General features: G+C 45.8%; 1 protein-coding gene across 2 annotated transcripts in view; it reads right to left on the bottom strand.

Annotated features, from left to right (window-relative positions):
• Window positions 1-7,294: 7,294 nt before the first annotated feature.
• CALN1 (calneuron 1) overlaps window positions 7,295-26,802 on the bottom strand; it is a 636,055-nt gene continuing 616,547 nt past the window's right edge. For both annotated transcript variants that reach the window (XM_036907892.2, XM_036907894.2), the window contains 2 exons: window positions 23,011-23,167; window positions 7,295-10,986 (listed from right to left, as the gene is read on the bottom strand). In XM_036907892.2, coding sequence (XP_036763787.2) covers window positions 10,859-10,986; window positions 23,011-23,167 — 285 coding nt within the window. In that variant the 3' untranslated portion in view covers window positions 7,295-10,858. The remainder of the gene's footprint in view (window positions 10,987-23,010; window positions 23,168-26,802) is intronic.

Genomic DNA, 26,802 nt, shown 5'->3' with positions numbered 1-26,802 from the left:
CCTGGACAGGCTGGAGGAACTCAAACAAAGACAAACAAACATGTCAACACAGGCACACCTGATTTTGACAAAGACATGGGAACCGGGGCACAGGGATGTGAGATGGAGGAATGGGCAGAGAGAAAGGGGGGCACAGGAACAGGTATCACTGGACAACTTGGATATCTGAGCAGTGTGAGCTGCTCTGGTTTGTTTGGGCTGGAGATACAATGATAAGCAAAATAAGCTGCTGTGTGGCTTAGAAGCTTATTTCAATCACATGGCTGAGGCCACTTGTTCATCCAGGGCCACAGATAAGCTGGAATCTGCACAGCCTACTCCAGCCCTGCACTGCATGACCCTATGTCCTCCTTTACATGATAGCAATGCTGATACCTCCAGTCCCCCCTCACCCCCAAGTTCTCTTTTCTAGATTGGACACTCCATCCTTAGAAGAGGAGGCTGGTGGAGGACACTCCAGTGCCACTGACCGGAAGAAAGAAGTCTCCGTGGTTCCTGGACCATAGAGGCTCAACTAAACCATCAGATTGGGTGCTCTTCATTCTGAAAGGCTGGGAACAGCCAAGGCTGAAGGAAGCAGAACGTCTCACTGTCGGGGAGGGGTGGGGGGCATGCCCATAAGTGGGCCAGTTTTGCTTCTGAGAGGCAGGACTTTCTGCCTGAGGCAACTGGGAAGACTCTGCCGGGTGCCCTGGGTCACAACCTGAGATTCACATGCCTTCAGGAGGCTCAGAGCCACCCCCATGCCACTATCTCCTGCTTTCTTTCCTCCTTCAAGGCTACTTTGGTGTTCATGTTTTGTAACAGCTTTATTGAGATATAATTCACATACCAGACAGTTCAGTCCTTTATGTTCAGTTTTGCTCTGCTATTGTCCAGATTAATCTCAGGGAAAACAAGGAGTGGGGGAATGTAATTTATTTTGCATACTGTATCCCACCCCTTTGCTTCCTAGACACAGCCTGGCAGCCATGGCTTTGACATCGGAAAGGCAGGAGAGACCATCGCAAGCCCCTGGTTTAAAGCCACAGAAAGCTCCCTGGCAGAGATAGCAGAAGTCTCTGTAGCCCCACACTGGTCTTTGCTGCCATGCTTACATGATATGGGCTACAAGGGCAGGTGACAGCCTGGAGAACACCCCCGGGAAACAGCTCCCAGCACTGAGGAGCTAGAAGCATTACTGTGGGGTCACTCCTGAGCTCCCTTCCAAACATGCCTGGAGTTCCTCCAGTAACCCCTACCACCTGAGGTTCTGATCCCATAGGTCTCCAGGGAGGCCCAGGCATCTTTGCAGAAATAAAGCACCTGTTGATTATGATAATAATCATAATTATATGCTGATCCCAATGTCCATTACTATGAAATACAGTGTTACTAAGACAGAGATCCTCAAACTTGAGGGTGCATCCCAGTCCCCTGGAGGGATGTTGCTGTGTCCCACCTCCAGCATCTCTGATTCTGTAGGCTGGGGGTATGGCCTGACTATGAATTTCGAACCAGTTCCCAGGTTCTAGGTGAGGGACCACACTTTGAGAACCACTGTGCTAAAAAGAGAAGCATGCTTCTCCAGAAATCACCCAAACCTGAGAGAGTAGGAGCTCACCCTCCTAATTCTCCCCCCTGATTCATCACCTCATTAGTGAGAAACCCCCACCCCCACCCCCGCTGCCCAGGCTGTCTCCAGGGCAATGAAATCTGAGTGTCTGTGGCAGGGCCAAGACTTGGTATTTTTTTAAAGCTCCCCAGGCAATTCCCATGTGCAACCTGGCCTGAGAACCACTGCCCTGAAGAGGTTTCTGGAGCTCCGCTGACTTCAAACTGTCCTGAGAGCACAGAAGAAAGATGGCGAGAGAGTGGGGGACACAGGCTATGAGAGCCCCCCAGGGTGTAGCCAGCATACCATCTTAGGTACTAGGTGTAGCCTAGGAACTCTTCTGCAGTGAGGCAGCTGTATCTTCCTCCCTTATCCTAGGAAATTCAGATGTGAGAGTGGGGTCCTGGCCAGCTCTGAGCACAGCTGCAGGACTCCCAAGCCGGAAGAGCCTCTGGCCACACATGGGCCTAAGCTTGGGAACTGGAGCATGGCTCCACGTGCACTGCCCTAGGACCTGGGGGTGCTTAGTGGAATAGGCTGGAGCACAGCTGCTTCCTGCTGCTGGTGATTGGGTTGAAATAAAACTAGAGTGTGTAAGATAGGCGTGGAAACATGGCCTCAGGTCCTGTGTCAGCCCAGGCACCAGTCTTTTGCCAGTCAAGGCCAAGCTACTTGCTACATATAGACATTCCAGAATTGGCAGAAGATGGGCACAGCTTTCTAATGGTGCACATGGCTAGGCCGTAGACAAACATTTATCTGAAAGAAAAGCCTTTGAAATTAATTCACATACCACCAAAATTATGGAAAAATCCCAATAGGATTCAAAGGTATGTTCATATCTTCAGGGAAAGCTTTGTTTTACCTTGGGTATTATCTGGTTTGGGCTGACACTGGGCACGAGTTTTCAAGCTTCATTATTTCTGTGGTCAGAGGTCAGAGACATTGAATTCTGGCATCAGTCTCCTGGTGGGCCTTTTGTCCTGCAGGACACCTCCTGCTGGGGTAAGGACCCCAGGAGAATGAATATTCATGACTAAATATTCTTTTATAATAAAAAATAAAATTCTTAAAACTCAGATCAGAGAGAATAAAATCTCAGTCATTATCTCCCTGGAATTTGCCAGAGGCCCCCTTTACACAAAGAGAAAAACATGTGCTTTATGCAAAGAACACTCTATTTTTAGAATTTTTAAACAATAACAAATGCTTAGTGATTTTACCCCACAAGTTTCCCCTGAGAAGGTGTGTAAAATGCAGCATTTCACAACAGGTCTCCTGGGAGACTTGGAGATTCTACCCAAATTTTTGGCTTGAATACGAGATATTTGGGAAGATCTGTGATAATGTTTTAGAAAAGGGAAGAAAATATTAAATAAGTTCGTGGTGCTTGGAGATAGGAGGCCAACATTCTGGGCCAAATTCAGACAGGATCTCAGCTAGTGTCCTTAATCAAGTCACTTAATTTTTTGGTGTCCTTTGTTTCTTTATTGATGTAAGGGAATGGGTGTCTTTTTCTATGACTGAGAAGCTCAAATAGCATTATAAGCTCTGAAACTTCAGTGGAAGTTATGCAATGCTTGAATGCTAATGCTGGGAAGGTTTGGCAAATGGAATCCCAAAAGGATGACACCATTAGCTTGCATGTCTGCAAAGTTTTCTTAATTATAATGTCTGCTCCCAGCCAGAAGATGCTTCCTGCTTCTCACCATATGCTCTGTAGTCAGCTTATTTCCCCTTCTGTCAATCACTCCCCTCCAAAGCCCCACCACACAACCAAATCCTGGCTGCTTTTCCAGTTGCTTCTTGGAAGAGGGGGATGTGGGACTGTTGGCCCAACAGATAGATCCAGTTGCCCTTCAGTGTCACAGGAATGAATTTCGTGACCCATTTGCAAATCATACCACAGGTAATGAACCAAATGTCTCCTCAAAAGAAAAAAAACTTTTATTATTTTTCTATTGCATAAATAATGGTAAATTAGACTCTTTTTTATACAGATTATATATTTACAGACAAATTTGGTTAGAGAAAGCATCTGGTAAATATGGCAGTCAGTGTTCCTTTATACACGAAGATAACATATTAATAATATATACTTCATTGGATCAGTAAGTTGCATGCCAAGTTAATTTATATTCATATTTACATTTTATATAAAGATTTTCATTTGACTAGTCTGTTGACTCTCTCATCTTTTAATAGTGGAAATCATCAACTAATACTGAATGAAAAAAGAAAAGGAACGTGAATGAGGTAAATGGGAAGATTGTGACCCAGTATTTGAGACGTAGTGGAACATTCTGGATATGAGCATTGCCAAGCTCCAGTTAGCCTGGTCGTCAGAGTCCATAGCTCTGCTCTGATCTGCATCCAGCCATTTCCTGTTGTGCTCTAAGAAACCACTCACATCTCAAGTCCAGTGACCTCTGCATCCCCAACAGATGACAGTTTGCCAACCCACTGCCTTACCAGGCTTTCTGAGTCTGATTTCCCTCCAAGGTCCTTGGTTAGTCCTTGGAGAAACAGCTGCTTTCTGGATTCAGAATTGGTGAAGAAAATCAAACCCCACTGAAAAGCCACTCAAGGAACCCTGAAACCTAATTTGCAGGTCAGAAAGCAAGAATGTATTTTTATTTTTCTTGGAGAGAACTGAGAGACACTGGCTTATATAAATTTCCACCAGGAGCAGGGAGGGCCCTTTCCTGGCCAATCTAGGTCTTTCCAGGGAAGAACAGCAGGGTTGTATAAAAACAATGCCTGGGACCTCAGTCTACTCCTGGAAGAGAGAAAAGGACAGAAGCCTAGGGTTTTACAGTGTTGTGGGGCAGAAGGTCCAGAGACTTTTGTGGATCCTGCAGCCAATCTCCCCTCTCAGCCCCATCATGGCTGGTGGCATCTGAAACAGCACCTGTGCTCGGCATCACACATCAGCCATCTAAAGGATGATTGCAGGTGGCTGGGCTCCTAGGACTGCTAATCTAATTCCTGACAATCACCAGAAAGCGTGACTCTCTGCCTTTTGCAGTGCTACAAATAATTACAGATGACTACCACCTATGCCGGAACTGCTGTTCCAGTGGCCAGGTAGAAAGGAAGGAATGAAATGACTAAGTTGTGCTCTTTATTCAGTGGCTTCCAGCTAGGCTTTCTCAGATGGAGAAACAAGCATCTCTTCCTGGAATGTGGCTTTGTTTCACTCTACTTTTTCATGTATTCTGATTCACCCAAGCTGTGGCAAGGTGATTGAATCCCCTTAATTTTCACACTGGCTAAGACTAGGACACAAAGCCTATCTTTGATGCTTCCTTGGATCAACAAGACCTTAGGGAGGAAGTGAAACTCTTCCCTGCAAGACACACTTGATGTACACCAATTTGCATTGTTTCATCTTTAGACAGTGGACACCCAAAGAGTTACTTCATTACAACTGCCTCTGGGGTCCTGTGTTAAAAAAGAAACTGCCAGTCCCTCATGCAATCATGGGCGAAAGAAGGATGCTTTCAAGTGTGGACATTCGCTTGGACTTGTTTCAGACTGAGTCACAGTGGGAGGGCTTTCCTGGGTCAGCTGGTTTACCTTTCCTCTTGCTTTAGAGATGAGACACCTGAGGCTGGGAAATGAAGTCACTCAAAATCATCTGGCTGCGGGCAGGGGTGGTAGAGGCACCTAAGGTCCTGCTTCCTGCACCCATCCCAGCTGGCAGTGATGCCCACAAAGCTGGTTCTAAGATCTGCTCTCCTGGCCTCCATTCGGGAATTCTGAGGGCCCTGGGAGAGGCGTTTTGGGCTTGACTGATGTCAGCATCCCCCAAGGAAAGGTGAGCTACCAGTCTTCTCTTGAAGTTCACCAAGCCTGTCACTGGGAACAGGTTGATGGGCAGCAATCCCCTGGCTCTCAGTCCCCGGTATGTTACCAAAGTAGGCCAGATATACAGGGAAAACATTCAGAGACCAGCCTCTGCAGTCCTTTAAATAACCTTTTCTCTCTCAGGTGCAAGGATGGAGCACTCTCACTCTTGAATTTTGCGTTACCTGGAACACTTCTTCCTAATTAGCCTGTTCCTCTATTCCACTGGAAAATTCCAGATTCTGCATCCCTTTCATTTGGACAATAACTTCTAACAGTGAGGGAAGCACTGGCTTGAAAGCCAACCCTTTTGCTGAAGGGAACAAGGTGCACAAGGGCTCTGCCCAGCATGGGCGCTCAGCTGATGAGTTACCCAAGGTAGGGGCAGGGGCAGAAGGTTTGGCAAGTCTTTTCTAGTTTCAGAGGACTTTCTAATCTTTGTGGGACTGTCAAAACCTGATTCCTTGTGGCCATCTATCAATCAAATTAATTTTGCCACATAGACTTTTCGAGCATTGTTATCATGTCCCCTGAGACCATACAAAGAGGGTCCCAAACCAATATTAAGTAGAAACCGTAGCTGTTAAAATGACCATGTGTGTTAGCAATGAGCACAGGATACTGAAAAATGCTTGGCTGATCTGTGTACTTGACCTTATTTCTCCAAACCAAGTGTCTTTGGCAAGGCCACGCTGCTGAGGACAGTCCCCTGAGCAACTTAGTCAAAGGAAGTATGAAGTGAAGCTGAACAGTTCTGACATTTAAATTGTCATGGAGACAGGGTCTATGACAGGCAGCCCAAATCTTTCTCTATTTTGCCATCACTGTAAATAATGCAAATTGAAAACCCTAGCTGCTGAATGATGTTTCTTTTCTACTTCTGATAGATATTCTTTTTTCCCTTTCTGAGGAGGTTGAACAGTGAGGTGGTAAGGGAGGATGGCTATGGCAAGGCCTTAAGGTTATGGACTCTCAGTCCTGTGAGGATTACTGAAGAGTCCAACGAGAAAGTTCTGATCCGAGGTCATTAAGACAGATGCTCTCCAGGCAGTCCTGGGAATACAACTAGTATGTGCCAAAGCCTAAAAGCTTAGACTTTGCATCATCTAAATGCCATTTGCATCATCATGGGAAAACAGGGCCCCCCTTGCAAGGGGGTTCCAGATCCTCCCCATATCTCAGTGGAGCGGGGTGAAAAACACCATCATTATGAACCTTTGGAGAAATAGTGCAATCAAATGACCCAGTATGACTTGAGACCTCCAGCTGGGAGAAGAGCTCAGCAGCTTCTGTGGGGATGGAGAGCAAGGGTACAGTGGAACAAGGTATCATCACCTGCAGCCACACATGGCCAGACCAGCCACCCCCAGCCTTACTCTTCCAGTCATGCCATCATAAGGACCCAGGGATGCTGCCAGCCATGGGTTAAGAGTATCTCTGTTTGATTTATGACCTGAGTCTGGACCTAGGCCTAGAGAAGGCATTTGGAATAAGAGATAAATTTCTCTCTCCTAGTTCTTAGATAATACATTGTTTTATGATTCTGTGGATGGGAGGCCGGGAGAGCATTACTGTCAAAACAAGCTGGCCATCTCTCATTTATCTATCTGCAAGATAGTAGACCATTTGTCATGTGAAATTTAAGACAGGAGTGGGTATCAAGAAAGAAGATTCAAAGTGTACATCTTGTCCTCTGCAAATAAAAACACCTAGAAACTTCTGAAACCACTGGGCTTGCCTAAGACCACATGTAAACTTCAGTTCACTTCAGTTCACATTTCTGGCTTGTGGGAGAGCCTCTCAACAGGCAAACAGATGCTTTTGAAGATTGAGACTTAAAATACATTTTGCCTTCCAGATGACATTTCTGCCTTTTTGCCCAGATTAAGGGGTACTTGCTCTAGGCATTAGGGGATGGGGGAGGAGGTGGAGTGGGAAATCCAGCTCACAGGTAGCTCCTGTTCTCCTGAGCAAATGGAAGGAGAGGTTCAAACAGAAGAGGGAAAGGCAGAGAAATCACCAGATTTTTTTGAGGGTAATTTCCACCACCAGCAGGATACGGATGCAGCGAATCAGGTTGCAATCAGGCAGAACCCAAGTGTTCTTTAAGAAAATGTTCCCTATTTTTGTGTGCCTTGGCAAACTCAGGGTGGAATTCAAGGGTTGCCACGGCAACATCCTTTTTTACTGATTGGTCACATGGGACCCACGCACATTCTGGAAGCCACTGATAATAGTTCCCATGCTGGATCCTGTTTGGGGGCTCTGTCTGCTTCTGGAGTGATGGGAGGCAGCTTCTTTGGGGGCCAAGGAGATTGGGGACTGGATCCCTTGTCTCCCAAGCAAAATGCCTTCTTGATTATAACTGATGCTACCTGGGGGGCACCTGTTTCTGCCACACGAATGAACCAAGTTCAGTTTGCCAGCAGTCATTCAGCCACCCCAAAACAGACTTCCATGTCTACCATCCAGGAGGACAGAGTGAGGGGCTCCTCTCTTGTGGTTTCTGCAGAGACCACCTCTATCCAGGGCCACAGAGCACATTTTGGGCATGGGGGACCAAGACTTCTGGAGTTTTTATCTCTGAGCATCATAACCTCTGTGGGCAAGGGTGCTACCTGGTGTGGGGCCCCAGAGAAGCACAGATGTGGATGGGACTTGGGGTGGGGCTGCCGGAAGCCAGCATCTTAAGCGTTTCAGAGAAGCCCAACACCTTTGACAGATTGTCTCAGCAGAACAGCCAGGGGACAAGCCAGAGAGACAGCTGTTTAGCTCCCAAGGTCTCAGTAATGCCACGAGCCCTTGCTGTCTTCACACAGCTCAGACCCTGGGTGCCAGGTGCACTCACCATGGTGGGACATTAACTTCTGACCCATCAGAGAGAGTTCTGTGGCTTCCTTATGGCCCTCTCTCCCTAGCAGCACCCACAAGGGATACTCTCCTAGATTTCCTCCTGGCCAGAACAGGCTGGCTTCTGGTCATTGGGAGAGGAAAGGGGTCCTCTGTAGGGAAAAACTGCTGAGGCCTTGTGGGGAACAGGCTATTCCCAGAACCCCTTTTAATCTCCACCCCTGCCCAGTGTGAGTTTCTCTCCCAGTGAAGTCTAGACCTCATACACTTCCAGGTCCCATCCTCCAGTGGGAAGCCCAAAAACTTGCAGAAAAGTAGCCTCTGAGGAAGTACTCAGTTTATGCCCCACAGCCCTGCCCCACTTGCAGTGCTCCAGTCTGTTCCATGGGGCAGGGTCCTTGAGGAGTCATCCCTGGGGGATTTCTTCAGTATTAGGGTCTTGCACCTCTCCCCAGGAAGACATGGTCTTACTAGTTCAGGAGGTCCCTCCCACCCAAGTGCAGATGAGAGAGGGAGGGCAAAGTGCTTTGGGGGGAAACTAACGATGACCTTGCTCTATGTGTTCCTGTTCTGCATTTGAATCTGTTCTCATTTAGAGTTCCAATCCTGATGGACCAGGGTGAGTCAGGCAAGGGAAGAGAGAAGAGAGACAGACATGCAGTCTGGACTGTGGCAGGGTGGGTGGACAAGAGGGACAGGCAAGCTGCTGCCTTCCTTGGCTTAGATGTGTGGGACCCCTGGCAGAGGGGCTCTCCACACCCCAGGCTCTCAGGAACTTATACCTGCTCCCTCCTCTGTACTATGGCTCAAACCCTAGTTTGACTTGTGCTCATCAGGAATATGTGTGGTCCTCCACAGTGGGGAAGTGTCTCCAATTGCCCCCAGACTATTGCCCAAAGTGCTTGCAGAAGTGAATTGGAAGAAGACCCTAACTGAGACTTGGATGCTCCAAGTCCGAGAAGGAAGCAGGGAGAAAGCCCACGAGGGCGGGAGGCTTGAGGAGGGGTTCAGGGACACACACCATGCTGCACGCTGCACGCCTTCCCAGCTGCAGGCAGAAAGGAAAGATTCTGGCTCCTTAATACTGGAAGACAGGGGGAAAGGGAGAGAAGAAAAGAATGTAGCTTTAAGAAGCAATCGAAAGAAAGAGGAGCAAGACAATTCCACTACAGAAATAAAGACCTGAGCTTGGAAAAGTACAGAGGGAAATATTACACTGAAAGATTATTGGCTAATTAGACTATGCAAGCTTGAATTACTAGTGGTGACCAATGTGGCATCTAGGAAAAAGTCGGGAATAGACTTGAAACGGTGCTGAAAACAGTATATGGGATTCAGTTCCCTTCCCCAGGAGAAGTCTGCAAGCAGAAGTCAGTAACCTGTCCTGGTGGCCAAGCTTATGAACATGCTTTTCTCATGAAAATGAGTCAGTTGCAGAATCTGACTACCGGAAGTAAGTTGTTATGCAAACTACAGTAGTTTGATCTTTCCATCTTTCCATGTTGGATTGTATTCCTCTTTTTATCTGGGGAAGACTAATTAACAAAGTAAATTTAAAGGTGAGAAGAAGGTAAGATGAGCAAGGACCTTAACTTACAGAGGTCTTCCAGCACGGAGATGTGTTTGGGTTCCATCGCCCTGGCCAGGTAACTGGGATGTAGGCTGCAACCCCTCCCCACTACTGGTCCCTCCCTGTCTCCCAAACTACCTGCCGCCCGGAGGAGGCAGGAACGCCTGTCAGAGGACAAGCTTATAACCACAGAGGGCAATTAGGACAGAATGATGTCACACGTGAAGAAGCCAAATATACACATCTATGTGTTTGTGTTACAGAGATGCCCACCGTATGCTTCTTTTTTCTCTAATGGCAGCACAGGCGGCAAAGCTGGGAGGAAAGCTCTCTGCAGATTCCAAAATGCTGGTGCGTAATGGGCCCTAGGAACAGAAAGCCAAGTGCCGGTGGAGACCGAGAGCTCCCCAACTCTGCCAACACGAGTCCTGTAGAAAAGGCAGTAAGAACGGAAGCGAAGGAGGTGCGACTCACAGACCCCATTCGATGGCTTTCCCTTCACGCCTCAGGGGACTCCACTGGTGAAGGAAGAAAGCCAGGGTGGGAAGGAAAGGCCCCTCTGCAGCAGCCCAGAAGTCGGCCTGTTGGGACTGAGGGTTCCCTCAGCGGGAGTCTCCAGTTGACCCCTGGGTTGAAGGATGGGGTGTGGAGGTGACTGTGCGGTCACGCTTCTCTCTTGCTCTCTCACACCACCAACCTGGATGGCCATTGGAATTCCGAGACGAAATGGAAGTTTTCTCTTCAGAGTTCCTACAGGTGGTTGAGCAATCATTCGGAACTCCTGGCTATTTATTGCATTAGGAAACAAAACCATTAAAGCATTTAAGACAGCCCTTTTGTGTCCCTGCTTAGGAGATGAAGTGGGTCTGCAATACTAGTTGCACCACAATCTTGGGTTCTTGGCTGAACGGTCCAAGTCTGCACCGTCCGCACGGTGGAGGAAGTCTGCCCACGGAGCATGCACATGCGCGTGAGCTGGGACGCCGCGGGAGCGGCTACTCCATGCCGCTCCGAAGGATCTGGTTGGCCGCGATCAGCATGACACTTATGATGAAGGCCATGGCGAAGGCGCAGATGAGGCTCTTCCGCACGCAGGTCTGTCTGTTCTGCTTCTGGGAATGCACTGCGGGTGGGGAGCAGAGGGCAAGGAGACATGGTGGGGGGGAGTACAGGGGGAGAAGAGAGAAATGACATGGTGAGACGGGCTGGCCTCGTGCCCAACAAGCCCGAGTCCAGTCGAGGGCATGAAGACTGGCCACTCAAGCCCACAAGCATTTCTGAGATCCCCCCTGGAAGGACACTGAACATCACGTCTCTGGCAAATGGTACAACACAGTGAAACCTCTGTAACAAGAACCATGGCCATGTGATGTTCAGAGTAAGGCGTAAACTCCCAGATACAACAGAGTGACAGTGACTTTCTGAGCACGAAAATTGGCAGCATTTCAGAGTGAGTTTCACAAAAGGCATCATCGAGGCATTAATGCATCTGTTTCTGTGGAACTGCCTGGCTCCTTTCTAAGGCAGCTGTTACTCATAGAGCGATATTCAGATGCTTCCCTATATTTTCTCACCAGGCTGGAAGCAACTTACCTTTTCCATAAAGGTTCTTGGGTGGCTGCTGGCTGAAATGACTCTAAGTGACTTTAGGTGTTATTTCAGATATGCACAACACCAGTGGGTCTACAGTGGGGGCTCAGGAGCTCCTTAAAAGTGCGGATTCTCAGGCCAGGCCCCACCACAGATCTACTGAATCAGAGACTTTCGGGGTGGGGCCAGTGATCTGTGTTTAACTAGGTGATCCTGGAGTGTGCTGAAGTCTGAGAAGTGGGGCCACATTGTTTGTGGACAGGACCAGTGTGAAGCAGGGAGGCACAAATCTCAGACTTCCTGGAGGCGGTGTAACTGTGGCCCCAGATCCTGCAGCCCCAGGGGTCTGACCTTGGGCCTTGGGCTTGCATTCTCTTATTCCTTTTGTTAGGCCACATCCTACACCACCACTTTTATAAGGCCTATGAGAACCCATCAGAAGACATTAATTAGTATTCCTAACATGGGCCAGAAACAGGGAAAGGACACAAGAAAGAAAAGCTTTGATCAAGGGTGCTGAGCTCTTTCCCAGGCACTACTTCCCAAGCCAGAGTTTCTTTCCCTTTTCCTTTTTGTCCACACCTCCTCCCCTGCCTGGCAGTGATCTTGCCCACAGTTTACCACTTAGCTTATGGGAGAAATCTGTGCCCTGGAGGCAGGAAGGAAGCTACCTACACCAGAGCTACTCACTGGTGAGAATCAGATCAGCAGGGAGTTTGGTCTAAAAGTGAATTCTTGAGCCCCACTGCAGAATTACTGAATCAAAATCTCTCGGGGTAGAGGCCGGGAATTTGTGTCTTAATAAGATCTCCAGGTGATTAGAGAATTGCTGGGCCCCACCCTCAGAGATTTTGATTCAGTAGGCCTGGGTGGGGCAAAGAATCTGATGCACCTTGAGTTGCTAGGGACAAGGGGCGTCTGTGTGTGTGTGTGTGTTAGGGACATCAGGGTGGTGTGTATTGGGGGAGATGTCTATTTAGATTCAGATGTTATGAAACCCAATGCCAGGACAGAACATTTTCAGCTTACCGTCCACTCTGAAAAGTGGGTCCTTCTGTCTGACATTATATCTTTGCAAACCACCATCAGACTAGATTAAGAGGGGAAAAAAAGAAATGCAATTTACTTTTAAATCACTCTCTCTCTACAGGAAAGAAGGCAAAAGAAAAAGGTCAAGGTAGGGTCCACATGCCCTCAAAGAACCTAAAAAAAATGTTCATTTTCAAGAACCTCTCACCTGTGACATTCTGTGGCTGCTATAAATCCCAGGAAATAACAGGGAAGAAGTAGGAAGCTGGTGAAATCCAGAGGCAAACAAAATTCCCTGAGAGAAGGAGTCTCAGGGGCTTGTCAAGGGGCATTTAAAAGTTACATCAACCAGGAAGGTCTGTCCAGCAAGCCAGCCACTCTTTACAGAGACCCAGTCCCCCCCAGCACAGTTAGCTCTCAGCAGGCTCGCCAATGCTGTGTGGTTATTCCTGCCACCATTTCATAGGTCTTCCTTGCTACCTTTAGTCCTTCTGGATCCACTGGGCTCTTGCTTCCCCTGGGTGATTAAAAGCATTTTTGGTTCAGTTCTTTACTTGCTGATGTGTCTGGTTTCAAGAACTTATAAGCACTTGCCTGGTGGAAGAAAATTTCCACGGTGTGGAGATGCGCCTCCCCCGAGAGCGGACAAATGTAAATAGATGCCAGCTCTCAGGAAGGAAAAAGGAGGTGGCGTTTAAGAAGGAAAGGGTGGAAGCAGAAAATAAAAGGCGGATGTGGAAGTAGTGCATCTAACACTTACTGAGGACTGGCTAATTTATGCTGGGCTGCTCCTCAGCATAAAAATACTTCTGAAGGCAGTCATCTACCTTTCCACCCTGAGGGCTGGTGAAAGCTTAAGCAAAAGAGAAATTGGGTAACTGAACCGAGGGAGAAATTTTTTGCTGAAGCCCTTCTTTGTGAAGGACACTCAGAAGAAAACGTTAGAGGCAACAGGATTATCCCCCCAGGAAAGCTGAATCTTTGATCTCAAAATCCTTCAGAGCAGTACGAAAAGGAAGATAAGGAAGGAGGAAAGGCCTGGAGACTGAACAGTTGTACTTGAGGCCATGCAAATCTAAATCCAAACCCAAGTCCTGTAAACCGTTGGGGCTTCCAGGACATTCCCAGGCAACTCTGAAACAGACCAGTTTTTGAATCTGTAATTTAGGCTTTGTGCCTTGATGAGAACCTTTTACATCCAGCTCTCACATCACCATAATGTGTGTGGCAGAGTGAGAAAGGATTTGAAAGCCAGACCCAAACCTGAATCACGATGATCCCACATCTTAGCTGTGTGACCCTGGGCTAGGTAATTTCCAGGGCCTCAATTTCCTCTCCTATAAAATGAGGGTAATAAGACTTACCCTGCTCTGAAGATTAAGGACATATAAAGGTACTGCAATATTGTTTGTGCCCAGTGAGTGTTAATTCCCTTTTATAAGACTTTAAAAAACTCCCCTGTAATCCCCTCAGTGGGCTGGGTTCGTTATGGCTTTATATATGTCATGACAGCATTGAGGAGTGGCAGTCCTTGGTGAGCTGGCTGTGTGATCCTCATTTGGTAGGAGAAGGGCCCAAAGCCCCAAGGAATGGAATCTAACTAAGGTCATTTGCCAAGTGGTGGATGGAGGTGGGGTTTGAGCCTGATTCTAATATTCAGGTTCAAAACTTCTGCACAAAGTTTCTCTTCTTGATCTTTCACTTCACAATAGAAAGATCCAAAGACAATGTGCTTTGAACATGTCTTCTGGCTGACACAATATAACCTAGCACTAATCAGTGTGTTTGTTGCTAATTAAGGCCTGCCTGTGGTTATTGTATACTTGGATTGTACTATATTTGTGTACATATATTCTCAGCTTCTATGCTCCCAGTGGGACTATTGGACTAGGAGAAAATATGGCTTCTTCTAACTGCCACTTAGGAGCAGCCTTGGGCAAGTAATGGAACTTCCACCTCAGTTTCTCTTCCTGTAAAAGGAGCTAATGATAACTGATGTTAAACTCAAGAGTTATTTCAAAGATCAATGAACTAATTAAAAAAAAAAGTGAAAGTTATGTCCATCTGTGAATTGCTAGAGAAATGCAGTTTCCTTCTTGTATACCCTGAGGGCTGGAGGAAAGTCCTGCTTGTTTTTCTTCTGTACCCTGCACCTTCGAGCACAGGGTTGAACATCTCAAACATTTGCTTTAGTCTCTTTCCTAATTCATCCAGAATGGCAACTGGCTTACCTTCCTAAAACATTGTGACTACTACCAAGAGCTCCCTGCAGAGGCCCTTGTGCTGCGAGAAGCACATTGCATCCAGTTCCTAAGCTCAGCAGGTAGGACCACAGGAAACCTCTTCTCCCCTTCCCACCACTGCCCCAGACCACCACGCCTCCCCTCCCCTTCAGCCACACAGGTCTTCTTGCTGTTCTTTGCACAAGACTCCACAGTGCTGTTCACACTGTTCTTTCTGCTAGGGGGGACTGCTCACCTTTCCTCTTATGTCTTCTGGTTCTAACCCAAGTTCACTTTCTCATAAGGCTTCTCCTGAATATTCTGCTCTCAAAGGGCCTGATCTTTTTATTTTTTAAATGGTTTAGCTCTTAATATTTATTTTTAATTGAGATAGAATTCACATACCATAAAATGCTCCCTTCTAGAGTGTACAATTCAGTGGCATTTCGTATGTTCACAATGTTGTGCAACTATTACCACCATCTAATTCCAGAATGTTTTCATCATCCTAAAAAGAATGCCCCACACACTGAAGTCATTCCTTGTTCCCCTCAACCTCTCTTCACCCCCGCAGCTCCTGGCAATCACTAATCTGCTCACTTTCTCCATGGATTTACCTATTCGGGGCATTGCGTGAAAATGGAATCATATACTGTGGGGCCTTTTGTGTCTGGTGTCTTTCACTCAGCATAATATGGTGCAGGTTCATTTGCGCTATAGCACGTATCAGTACTTGGTTTCTTTTTGTAGCTGAATAATATTCCATTGAATGGCTGTGCCACATTTTGTTTATCTGTTCACCAGGTGATGGACACTTGGGTTGTATCCATTTTTTGGCTATTATGAATAAGGCTGCTATGAACATTCTTGTACAAGGTTTTGTGAGGGCATGTTCTCAGTTCTCTTGGGTACAAATCTTGGAGTCAGATTGCTGGGTCATAGGGTAACTCTTCAAGGAAACTTCCTTTCTGGATCCTACTTAACACTGAAAATGGCAGGAATGGGTCATGCTGCTAACAAGTTTTCCTACATCTTTCTTCCCATTAGGTCTCAAGCTCTCTTTCTAATGTCATATTTGACAAGTGGAAGCCCAGACAGTACATGGGAATGACATGTGAGTTGGAGGAGGTTGACTCAGAGGACATACAAGTGGTGTATCCTGTTTTACAGGAAGCTTGTTAGCAAGCTCCAAGCACTGACAGATTCCCAGCTCCCCGGTTCATACACTCTAGAGACAGTCAGAGCTGTCTGCTTCTCTTTCTAACAGAGATCACACTGCTCCACTTGGCAAATGACAGGCAGCAGCAGCTCTCAGATTTTCTCCTGGAAACATGAGTTTGCACAGATTTTCCCCCTGACCAGCTGGGTGGCCCTGCATATAATGGGTTCATAAGCCTCTGGCTTCTGTCTCTTGGAAATGGGGCTACGTGTCTACAGAGACACTAGGTCCCAAATGAAGCAGATCAGAATCACAACCATTCTGATTAATTGTTCCAACACAGACCTATGTAAGGGATATGTCTGGCAGGGAGTTTGGGGTTCAGGAATATTAAAAAACAAAATTATACAAAATCCAGCTTAGGTGATTCCCACAGAAAGCCAGAGCTGCCAGATCTGGGAGCTATTACTGCTCTGTGATCCTTCTAGGTCTAACACTTCATGAGTCTCTGAAACTAGCCTAAAGTGGAATTAATTGAGAGCTTTTGAAAGAAAACTTTCCAAAGATCAGGGATATCAGAAATGTCACCCAATTAACAGCTGGGGGTAGAGATGAAGGATGCAGCCTCTAAAGGAACAGGAGTGAGGCTGGTATGTTTTATGGTGTTTTTGTGAAGAGGGAGAGGGACTGACTCCCCTTGTTGGATGGGAGGTGATACCCTCTCCATCACAAAATTATCTCCGATGGACAGCTGTGTCTGGCTTTGAGGGCCCTATTATGGACCTTTAGTATGGTGGCCAGGTGTTTTTCTGGCCTTTCTACCAGTCCTTGCCATTCTTGTAACAAAATTCATCTTTTGGGTTGGGGCTCTGCACCTCTCTAACTAGTGGAACTCTCAATCTGGGGCTTCTCCTTTCCCACTGTAACAAACCAGATTGGCCAGGCAGAGCACCCCAAGCTCTTGGCTTAGTCCAGGGGCAGGCACATGGGCCAACCAGGTTTTACCAGAACTCCTTCTTGGAATGGACATGAATCTTGACAGGGAATCCTGTCACCTCAGGGAGAGACAACCTGCCTAAGAAGGAAGCCAACAGAGAAGAAAGGAGGACAGAGGGAGCGAGAGTGAGTGAGTGGGGATGGGACAGGGAGGGAATATGTATGTTGGGATTCTCTTCCAGTCCAGTCAGCCGAAATTCATCCCTTTGACTTCCCTTCTAATTTCAGCCAGGGCATTTAAGTTGAAGGGGTTATCCATTGAGTTTCTGTAACTTGAAACCAAAGTAGTCTTGACCAAGACTCTCGGAAACTCCATTGCTGGGCAATGACCTGACTTACGGAACGAATGTGTCAAAAGGAAGGTTCAGACTCTGTAAATGTGGTCCTGGTTCTGTCCTTCAATGATGTGGAATCCCAGAAGTATGTATTCCACAATGTCTCCAGGGAAAACAGAAACAAAAACAATAAGATAGCTGTTTTGGTTTTTCTGTGTGTTTTGAGCACTTACCAACATGTTACACAGTATATGAAATATTCTCATGTGTTACCTCATTTAATCCTCCCAAGAACTGTATGAGGTAGAGCATTACAGGAGCCCCATTTCACACATGAAGATAATTAAGCTCTCAATATTTATTTAAGTGCCTCACTCAAGTGGCCTACTGTGTGGTGAGGCAGGGTTTTAAGCCAGGCCTGCCCAGCGTGCAGAGCCCCAGTTCTTGACAGCATATCTATTTAGCAAAAACAGCTTTCCAGATCTCTATCCTGCTTCTCAGAATCTCAATTCCTCACTCATGGCTCCAGAAAACATTCCTATGGGTTTGCTATGAAAGGTACCCAAATAATAGAAAATTCCTTTTTCTTCTGATGTCCCAAATCTCTTTGTAAACTGTCTCCTGTCTTATCACCTGCTGTGGACCTCAGCTACACCTTAACCTCCTACATCTACCCAAGGAGACACAGGTAACACCTGTGTGCTATTTCAGGAAAGCCGTAGCACCAGGAGAGCCAGGAGCAGATGGCGTAGATGACATAGCATGCCATTTTCATTTGGATGGTCCTGAAATACCCAACCTGAATGGCCAGGTGATGGGGTAAGTCTCCCCATCCAGGTATGTGTCTGTCACTCCAATAGGACCGTTGTGATTTCAGCATGGATGGTTAAGTTGGAGACCTTGGATTTGGCTGCAAATTTTATCTGACCTCCCACTGAGCCTAGAAACTTTTTAATGTGAGTGTGGCCATCATTGTCTTGTCCTGGCATGGGACTGATGAAGAAAATTAGGCTCAGAGAGTTAAAATAACTTTCCCAAGGTCGTGCAGCTAGTCTACACAGGGCCGGGGACAGAACCCACACATCTGCACAGTGATGCTTCTGGGGCTACCTGGCCCATGTCACCTCCCTTGACATTTGTTTCCCTTGTCCATCATACCGAGGCATTGAATGGGCAGAGCAGCTCTGCCATGACTTTCAGAGAAACTATTTATTCCCCAGTTGATGATTTTGCTTTACTTCCCTCTGCCATGCATGTTGTCAGAATGTCTAGAAAAATATGACAGCTGGTATTCCATTTAGGGACAACATTTGGGGGATGTGTCTTGAAAGGGCTCACACACAGATCTTGCTGCACTTCTGTTCAACTTCCAGATATAGTGTGATTTCATTGGACATGAAATGGAAAAGGAGTAATGATGACGAAGCCCCATTCTGTAAGGAACCTCTGAAATACCTCTACCTGGGTAAAGGAGCCAGGTGGCAAATGAAGAGGCCAGGGCGGGGCTTTGTCAGGTAGACCTGGACTCAGATCCTTACTTTGGACAAATCACTCCACCTTGCTGAGCCTCTGTTTCCTTATCTAAACCACAGGGGAGGCAGAACTTCTTTCTCAAGCCATGCTGACAGGTCAGTTGACTGTGTTAAAAATGACCAGCATCTGGCAGGCATGCCAGGCAGTTTTCCTCTATCTCTTCCCTCCTGGGCTGTATCAATATGAGTTACTCAGTAAATCGAACTTAATATATAGTAAAATTTGTCACAGGAACACATCGTAAGGACCTGGTGAATGGCAAGTTTAACCACAAGACCACTCAGGTTCATATATGTCAGCAACTAGAACCAAATACTAAGATACAAGCTTGCCCTTCAGTGTCCCTGAGCTTATGTTCTCCATAAAATGTATAGTGACTACATTGGGTCAAACTGAAGCAAAACATCTTAAAACTCTGTTACGTAGCAAAATGGGCATTGTGGGTAGTCACATCATTTTACACCTAACCAATTTTTGGGGGTGCTGACCTACGTATTTTTCCAAATAATTAGAACACAAATATTGACAACTAATGTCTCAGAACATCATTTATCTTAATAAAGGAATTCAAAAAGATCTGAGGGCTCAGAAGCACCTGAGGTCCCACTTGTAACCAAATATTCTCATGGGACTGGGAACCTAGATAGACTGTGAACTAGTGGGTGACATCAGGGAGCCCCTGAATTCACTGGGCTTAGCTGACCTCAGGCGCAAAGCACATGGCACAGTGGCTGGCACCTGGTCAAGTGCCTGACTCAGTCTGAATGCTTTCCCATCCGGAAGCCAGGCGGAGGTGAAGCAAAGGTCCACTTCAGAACCCTTGAACTAGATTCTTCCAGGCTCTTCCCTGCCTTCTCTTGTTGCTCTAAGATGACTTCTTTTGTTGCTCTAAGAAAATGGGTTCTATATGTAACATGAACCCCCAATTCAGGGTTTCCTGAAGAAGTCAGGAAAGCTTTCCTCATGTGCAGCTTGGAATTTAATCCTATTTCTCCTTGTCCTTTCTTTGGGAGAAGAAGAAATATTGCTACTTGCTTATGATCACAGAAACCTACCTACCATAAAGATAAGGCAGATGGGAATGTGTGAGGGGCTGTGTGTGTGTTGTTTGTATGGATCTAGAAATCAAACAAATAAAACAAAATCAAGCCAAAATGAAAACTAAAACGACATAAAAAGCCATAAATCTCTACTTTATGCTCCTGGCTTATTTCTCTCTTCTTCTTCCATTCACGTGGAAGGAATAATTGTATTTCCTGAATTAATGTACAGAATCTGAACACCTTTGTAAAAGTACCAGACTCAAGATTAATAAAAGTGAAAAATCTGGTCACTGTCATAAGATGTTGCTGTTGGTATCTGGAAGTCCTCCTGTCCATTTCTAATTGGTTCTTTACACACAGGTTGCCCATGGCAGCATTTTCAAACCTTTTCCACACTCCAGAATCTCAACCTTGACTTCCACTTCACTCAACACAAAACCATCTGATGTGGGCTGGTTTAAATTCCATCTCTGCCACAAAACATCTGTTTCATTGACCATCTCCTCCTTCCTTGCTCAGAGACAGATGTGCCCTTTGCCTTATCAAAGCAAAGATCTTCTGCACCTTTAGGTTTTTATTTCTCACTGATTCCTTTCTTTGACATGAAGGAAAGCAGGATTTCCAATCCACATGGATCACCCAGATTTATAGGTGAGCTAATCAGCACAGGTACGTACTTGTTGCAGCGAAGCTCTAAGTAGAGCAAGAGGAAGCACTTCCTGGGTGGGAGCAGCCGGAGAGGAGGCGGCTTGAGTGGGGGTCTAGGGGAAATGTCCTGCTTGGGGTGGTGGAAGTTCAGGGAGGGGATTTCGAGATGTCAGGCAGGTCATGGCTGAAGTGGCTGGACGGGCATGCAGCCCTGGCCAGGGGCAAGAGCAGACAGCAAGGAGTTGACAGCTGAGGTGACAGGATGGATTCAAAGGGCTCAGGACTGAGAGCAGAGTGAGGAAATGGAGGAGGTGTGAGCAATGCAATTGTGCAATCTGACATCAGTGGAGAAAGCGAGAGGCTCAAATTGCTAACAGGTCTCTGTGGGCATTGGGTGTGAGAGACAAACAGAAGAGTGGGGCCAAGGTCAGTCTTAAATGGACTCAAGGTCAGTCTCAAATGGACTCTCTCAGTCCTAGGGCACCAGGGGTGAACGTGGTGCCTATGTATCATCTCATCCTAGGTGACACCTTTGCCCAAAATACAATCAGAGAGGCCCTTTTCTGAACACAGTCAGGGCTGTGGGCATTAAATATACCCACCAGTGACTGATTGTATCAGAGATTAGAAAACTTAAACCTAAACACAAATGAATAAGCTTGGGTTTGAGGCCAACCAGCACTGACATAATATTTAAAAAAATAAAAAACCCACCTCTGACATGGAAAAATTCAAATGGGATTATATAACCAATATTGTGCAGGTCATTAAAAAAGTGAATGTGTTCAATATAAAATAATGTTCCTTCTGTTAAATAAGACCATGAATTTTAATACATTTAATACAGTGACTGGCACTTATGCACGACCCCTCGAATTGTAGTGTTAGCAATGCTATATGTATGAATCATTAAAGCAGATTCAGGAGGATTTCTACTTGGAATCCCTTTGTCAGTCATTCATCTTGTTAATGTATGAGCTTTTGAGCAATAAAAGACATACCTTAGAGTTCAAATTACTTCCCAGCCCATCTGACCTTTCCAAAAATTACTACGGCTCGTAATATTTCTCTGAATAAAACACTGATTCACGAACAAAGACTCTCATGGAAAATGAGATTCCCAGAAATGCTCTTCCTACCACAGTATTCACTGAAGGTGGGGGGCTAGAGCCCCAGGGCTTGCACTGTTTGTGCATATGGTCTGTCACCTAGGAACGGGGGCACCAGGGAGGCCAGGCCTGCTGTTTTCCCAAGTTTTAGTGGATCTCTCTCTCCCAACCCCCTTGCTTGTCCTGCTGGAAGTGGCATTGTCTGTGGCCATCCTGCTTGTGGGTGGTCTGTGTGGCTCCAACTCCAAACACAGTCACTGATATTACAGTCCAGGTGTCCCAGGCAAGAAGACCAACACAGCTTCTGGGCGCCAACTGGGATTTGCCTGCTGTACAAGGCATTTTTGAAAATTTTAAATTTGAACATCTTTAGAAGGGGGCATTGCTCTTAAGTTTACCAGAGTCCCCACCACTCCATGCTCACTTCCTTGGCTTGAATTAATTTAGTCTGTTACCTTGCAGTACAAGCCATCTCCTGCTTCCTGTTTAATGCAATGGCCTTCAATCCTGTGCACTGAGGCAGCCATGCAGGCCAGGCAGGGCCAGTGGGAGCCCAGGACTGAGGGAGCTGCCGAGGCCACCTGCACTAGCTCAGCCCTCAGAGCCTCCCTGCTATGGGGCTTAGCCAGCTCTAATGTGCCAGCCCCAGACAAGGAGACCAAATGCCCTCCTGGTGTCCATGGGATAGTCTACCAACCATGTTTATTGACTTGTTTAAATGTTCTAGAAAATAATAGTGTGACCTCTTTAAGAAATCTCAGTATTGAACAAATTAAAAATTGCTGGTAGCCTGCTTGCTGTTTTAATGTAATTAATTTTTTTCCTATACATCAGAGCTGTTAAAGCAGTTCTGATTTTCAAAGTTGGAGAGAGGGATTTAATCATTTAGCTTCCCTGGAACTCTCCACTGCCTAAGGATTTTAAGGTAGGATGTTGGATTTATTTTTTCTTTCTTGAACCTAAGAAAAATGGTTTCCCATGGGTGTGCTTTGGGCCCCAGAAGCACTCATTCCTCCTGTAACTACTTGGTTAAGCTCGTGGCAGTCCTTTAATGAGCAGGGCTCTTTCTGGCCAGTGCACTCAGGGAGCATAGCATAGAGGCAATCTGTTCCTGAGGATCCTGTGCAGGAGGTATAATGACCCTGGTGTGTATAGAGAAGGAAACCCACTCAGAGAAGGCACATCCTTTGCCCAAGGTTGTACAATTAGCCACTGGACTTGATCCAAGTTTGCCCACAGCCCAAGCTGGCTTTCTGCACCACCCCTTGCAGCCCCCACTGGTGACACACACCATGGGGCCACACACCTAATCACAGATGTCAAAAAATCACTGGAGGAAGGACGGGGTCATAGAGGTCCTACAAAAATGCAAAATTTGAGAAAAAAAACCCTCAACTTACTGCATCTTTGCAAAAGATCTTTTAGCCTCAGTCCTGGATCCTTGACATCAGTACAAGGCCACCTCAGCACAGGAGTCTGCAAACACATTTTTCATGCAGAGGGTGAGCCCAGCCCAAGAAAAGAGCACAAGCAGGTTGCCTACCTCCTTCAAACTCTGTTTGGCAATTCTCTGAGGTCTCCTGCAGGCTCTCCTCCTCATTGATGATGATGTTCTCAATGTCCTTCATTGTTAAGTGGTCCCGGAAGGCGTGGTAGAGGATATGCTTCAGCTCTTCCAGAGTTATCCTTTGCATGTCAAACTATGGAGATAAAGTGGAGCGAGGATTTAGGCACATGGGGGTGAGAACTCCACTTGGGGCCTGACCAGCAAGCCCTAAGCCCTAAGCTCCTCTGTGGAAACTTCTCCAAGCTTCTCGGGTTATCAGATGAGCAGTTTTCTGTCATGTTCAGCTCCAGGCATACTTTGGAACTTGCAGAGCCTTATTGGGAATACAGTGAATGCAACATAACCCCCTCAATTGAGACTCTTGGAGAAAAGAAATGCCACCTGCTAGTTGGATTTCCTTCTTGCCCAGCCATCTGCTGTCACCCCTCCACACCTCACCTACTTTGGAGTTGTCTCACAATTCAGACCACGTGTATGTCTCTAAAAATTCTACAACTTCCTCAGAAGCCAGCAATCCGCATCTTGCTTTCAATATGTATATTGTTCTAACAGGATAAAACATATGGTCAAAGTCGGGTTTAGGAGGAAGAGAAGCTGAAGGGGAGGTGTAGCATTCCCAGCTATTCTTCCCATCCTAGGGAGAGGATTATACTTTCCCACCCCATTTCTATCAGGTTTGCTCATATCACTTTCTTGGCTAATGAAATGTGAGTGGAAGTCACCTAGGCCTCACCCCGCTGAAGCTTACAAGCCATTGTGTGGCTCTGTCACTTGGTCTTTTCCCTCTGCCATTAGCCTGCATCCCCCACCAAGGGGCTGCTCCTTATGCCTGGGTCCCAGCATGCGGATATAGTGGGGAAACTGCAGATAGTCAAGAAAGACAAAATAATGTACGAAATGCCTTTGATTGTCAGCCATAAAGATTGTGGGCTTGTTTTCTACCATGGCATAATTTGGTTTAAGTCAACAATACAGGAATTAGCACACAGATGGGAGAGGCGTCCATAACCAACATCCTGAAACACGATGTGTGGGTTCCAGGGCCAGGCAGTGAGAAGCGAGAGAAAACTGTTCCTGGAGGTTGGAAGGATGTTATGCAACAGCAAAACATTTGGTGAAATAATTGCCTATGATAACTTGGAGGACAGATACATATTCCATGAGTTTGTGGCTTTAGGTAAAATTTTGGGAAATGGCATGTTCTCGTTGCAACTGTGCATCGGCCATGATGTTACAAGAAAGAAATGAGCTCAGAGTGAAATCAGTAGAAGGAGAGAGACAAACAATGCATGAGCTCAAGTGGATTAGGAATCTGAAAACAAAGAAAAAACAAAAACACCCAAACTCGTAGATACAGAGAACATACTGGGGGTTGCCAGAAGCAGGGAGTGGGAAGTGGTTGAAATGGGTGAAAGGGATAAAGAGATACAAATGTCGAGTTAATAAATACATAAATCCAGTTAATAAATAATACAAAACACATAAGAATAACACACAGTATGGTGACTAGTTAGCAATACTGTATACTGTACTGTGTATTTGAAAGTTGCTAGGAGAGTAAATATTAAACGTGCTCATCACAAGAAAAAAATGTGTAATTATTTGTCATGGTGGATGGTAACTAGATTTATTGTGGTGATCATTTCAGAATATATACAAATATTGAATCAATATCCTCTACACATGAAACACATATAAGGTTAAATGTTAATTATACCTTAATTAACAAATAAAGAGATGAACTCAGGAAAGAATTGGCTGGTTAGGAAGCTGGGATAGAGACAACCCAGAAACTCCTGGTCTTGGCAGGGTTGAAAGAAGCCATTGTTTCTCATTTCTGACTAGGAAGAGATAAAATTGAGAAATGCTGTGAATAATAATACAGGCCTATTAAAACAAATCAAAGTGTTCCTTTGACTATGTTAAGTGACTCACCCAGGAAGCTGACTATTAAGTCTAGTGAGAGGTATGTCTCAAAAACAATTGTGGGTGTGCTATTAGCAGAAACCAATTGGAATCAAATAGATTTAAAAAAATAAGTTTTTGAGAGAGCTACCCCAGGCAAGAGCCAACAGCTTGGGATTAAAAGACACTCTACGACTGGTCAGAACTGAAAATGACCTCTGGGCTCTCCAAACTTCTACGGGCAGAAGCCGTTGTGAAGATAAACTGCGCAGCCCCAAGAAGGCTTACCTTCCTATACCCTCATCAGTGAGCACTGGAGAAGGGTGGGAGAGGACGGCTCCGCCTGCTGGTGAGGGCGGGAACCACGCTTGAAATCAAGAGTAATCTGCAGGAAGCGAAACTAGGGTCTGATCAAGGACGATTCCTCTCCACAAGGTCTGTTCAAAGGGATTTCAGAATTGCTCTGAGCCTTTAACCGCGATGTGTCTTCCACTTTTCACTTTCTGGTTTTGGTGATTAACCTGACCCTGTTCCATCACTATCTGTGAGTGTGTGTGTGTGTGTGTGTGAGCTTAAGTTGGGTGTAATTTGTCTTTTTAAAAAGTTCATGTTTCCAGATCAAGATGAACCACACCCAGATTGGATGTATGTCGTGAAATTCCTGATCTTGAGTCTCATGCTGTAATTGGGTGGGACTTTGGGTGTCTCCCTTGGGGAGGGGATGAGCATGTTTTGTGGCTGAGGACAGGGAAATAAATACTCAGAGCAAGAGTGTGCACTCTAACAGGTTATGTGATTTCCAGTTACTTCCTTCTCCTCCCTGTAAAAGCATTGTATCTCCATGTGCACTGACATCTCACTTTGGCCAATTAAAGGAGAGTGAAAGTGACGAATGTCCAAGGAGGCCCAGAGCCACACCCTGGTCTGCATTTGTCTTTTCCTTCTTGCCACAAAAACACTTACCACCAAATAGGGCTGCTCCTGCATCCTGAGTCCTGGAATGAATACAAGGGGGAGCTAATCCATGAAGGGCATGAAATCTGAGTGAGAAATAAGCCCTTGATGTTAGCCACTAAAACTCTGGGATTTCTGCAGTATAATTTAGCCAAGAATGAATACAGAGATCAATGTTTTAAGATAGTCCAGATCATGGTGAAAGAAAGCATTAGACATTTTTCTTCCCTTGCTTCCTTTATATTTATATATATATATATATATATATATATATATATATTTATTTATTAAGGTATCATTGATAATCACTCTTATAAAGGTTTCACAAGAAAGACAATGGTTATTACCTTCACCCTTATTAGCAAGTCCCCCCGCCATAGCCCATTGCAGTCACTGTCCATCAGTGTAGTAAGATGCCACAGAGTCCCTGATAGTTAGCGATGTGGAGCATCTTTTCATGGGCCTGTTGGCCATCTGAATTTCTTCTTTGGTGAAGTGTCTGTTCAGATCCTCTGCCCATTTTTTAATAGGGTTATTTGCTTTTTGGGTGTTGAAGCCTGTGAATTCTTTATGTATTTTGGATGTTAACCCCTTGTCAGATATGTCATTTACAAATATATTCTCCCATACTGTAGGATGCCTTTTTGTTCTGCTGATGGTATCCTTTGCTGTACAGAAGATTTTTAGCATGACGTAGTCCCATTTGTTCATTTTTGATTTTGTTTCCCTTGCCCGAGGAAATGCGTTCAGGAAAAAGTTGCTCATGTTTATATTCAAGAGATTTTTGCCTATGTTTTCTTCTAAGAGTGTTATGGTTTCATGACTTACATTCATGTCTTTGATCCATTTTGAGTTTACTTTTGTGTATGGGATTAGACAATAATCCAGTTTCATTCTCTTGCATGTAGC

The sequence above is a fragment of the Manis pentadactyla genome, chromosome 10, assembly GCF_030020395.1.
Source record: "Manis pentadactyla isolate mManPen7 chromosome 10, mManPen7.hap1, whole genome shotgun sequence".
Classification (NCBI taxonomy): Eukaryota; Metazoa; Chordata; class Mammalia; order Pholidota; family Manidae; genus Manis; species Manis pentadactyla.
This window is presented reverse-complemented; position numbering and strand designations above follow the sequence as displayed.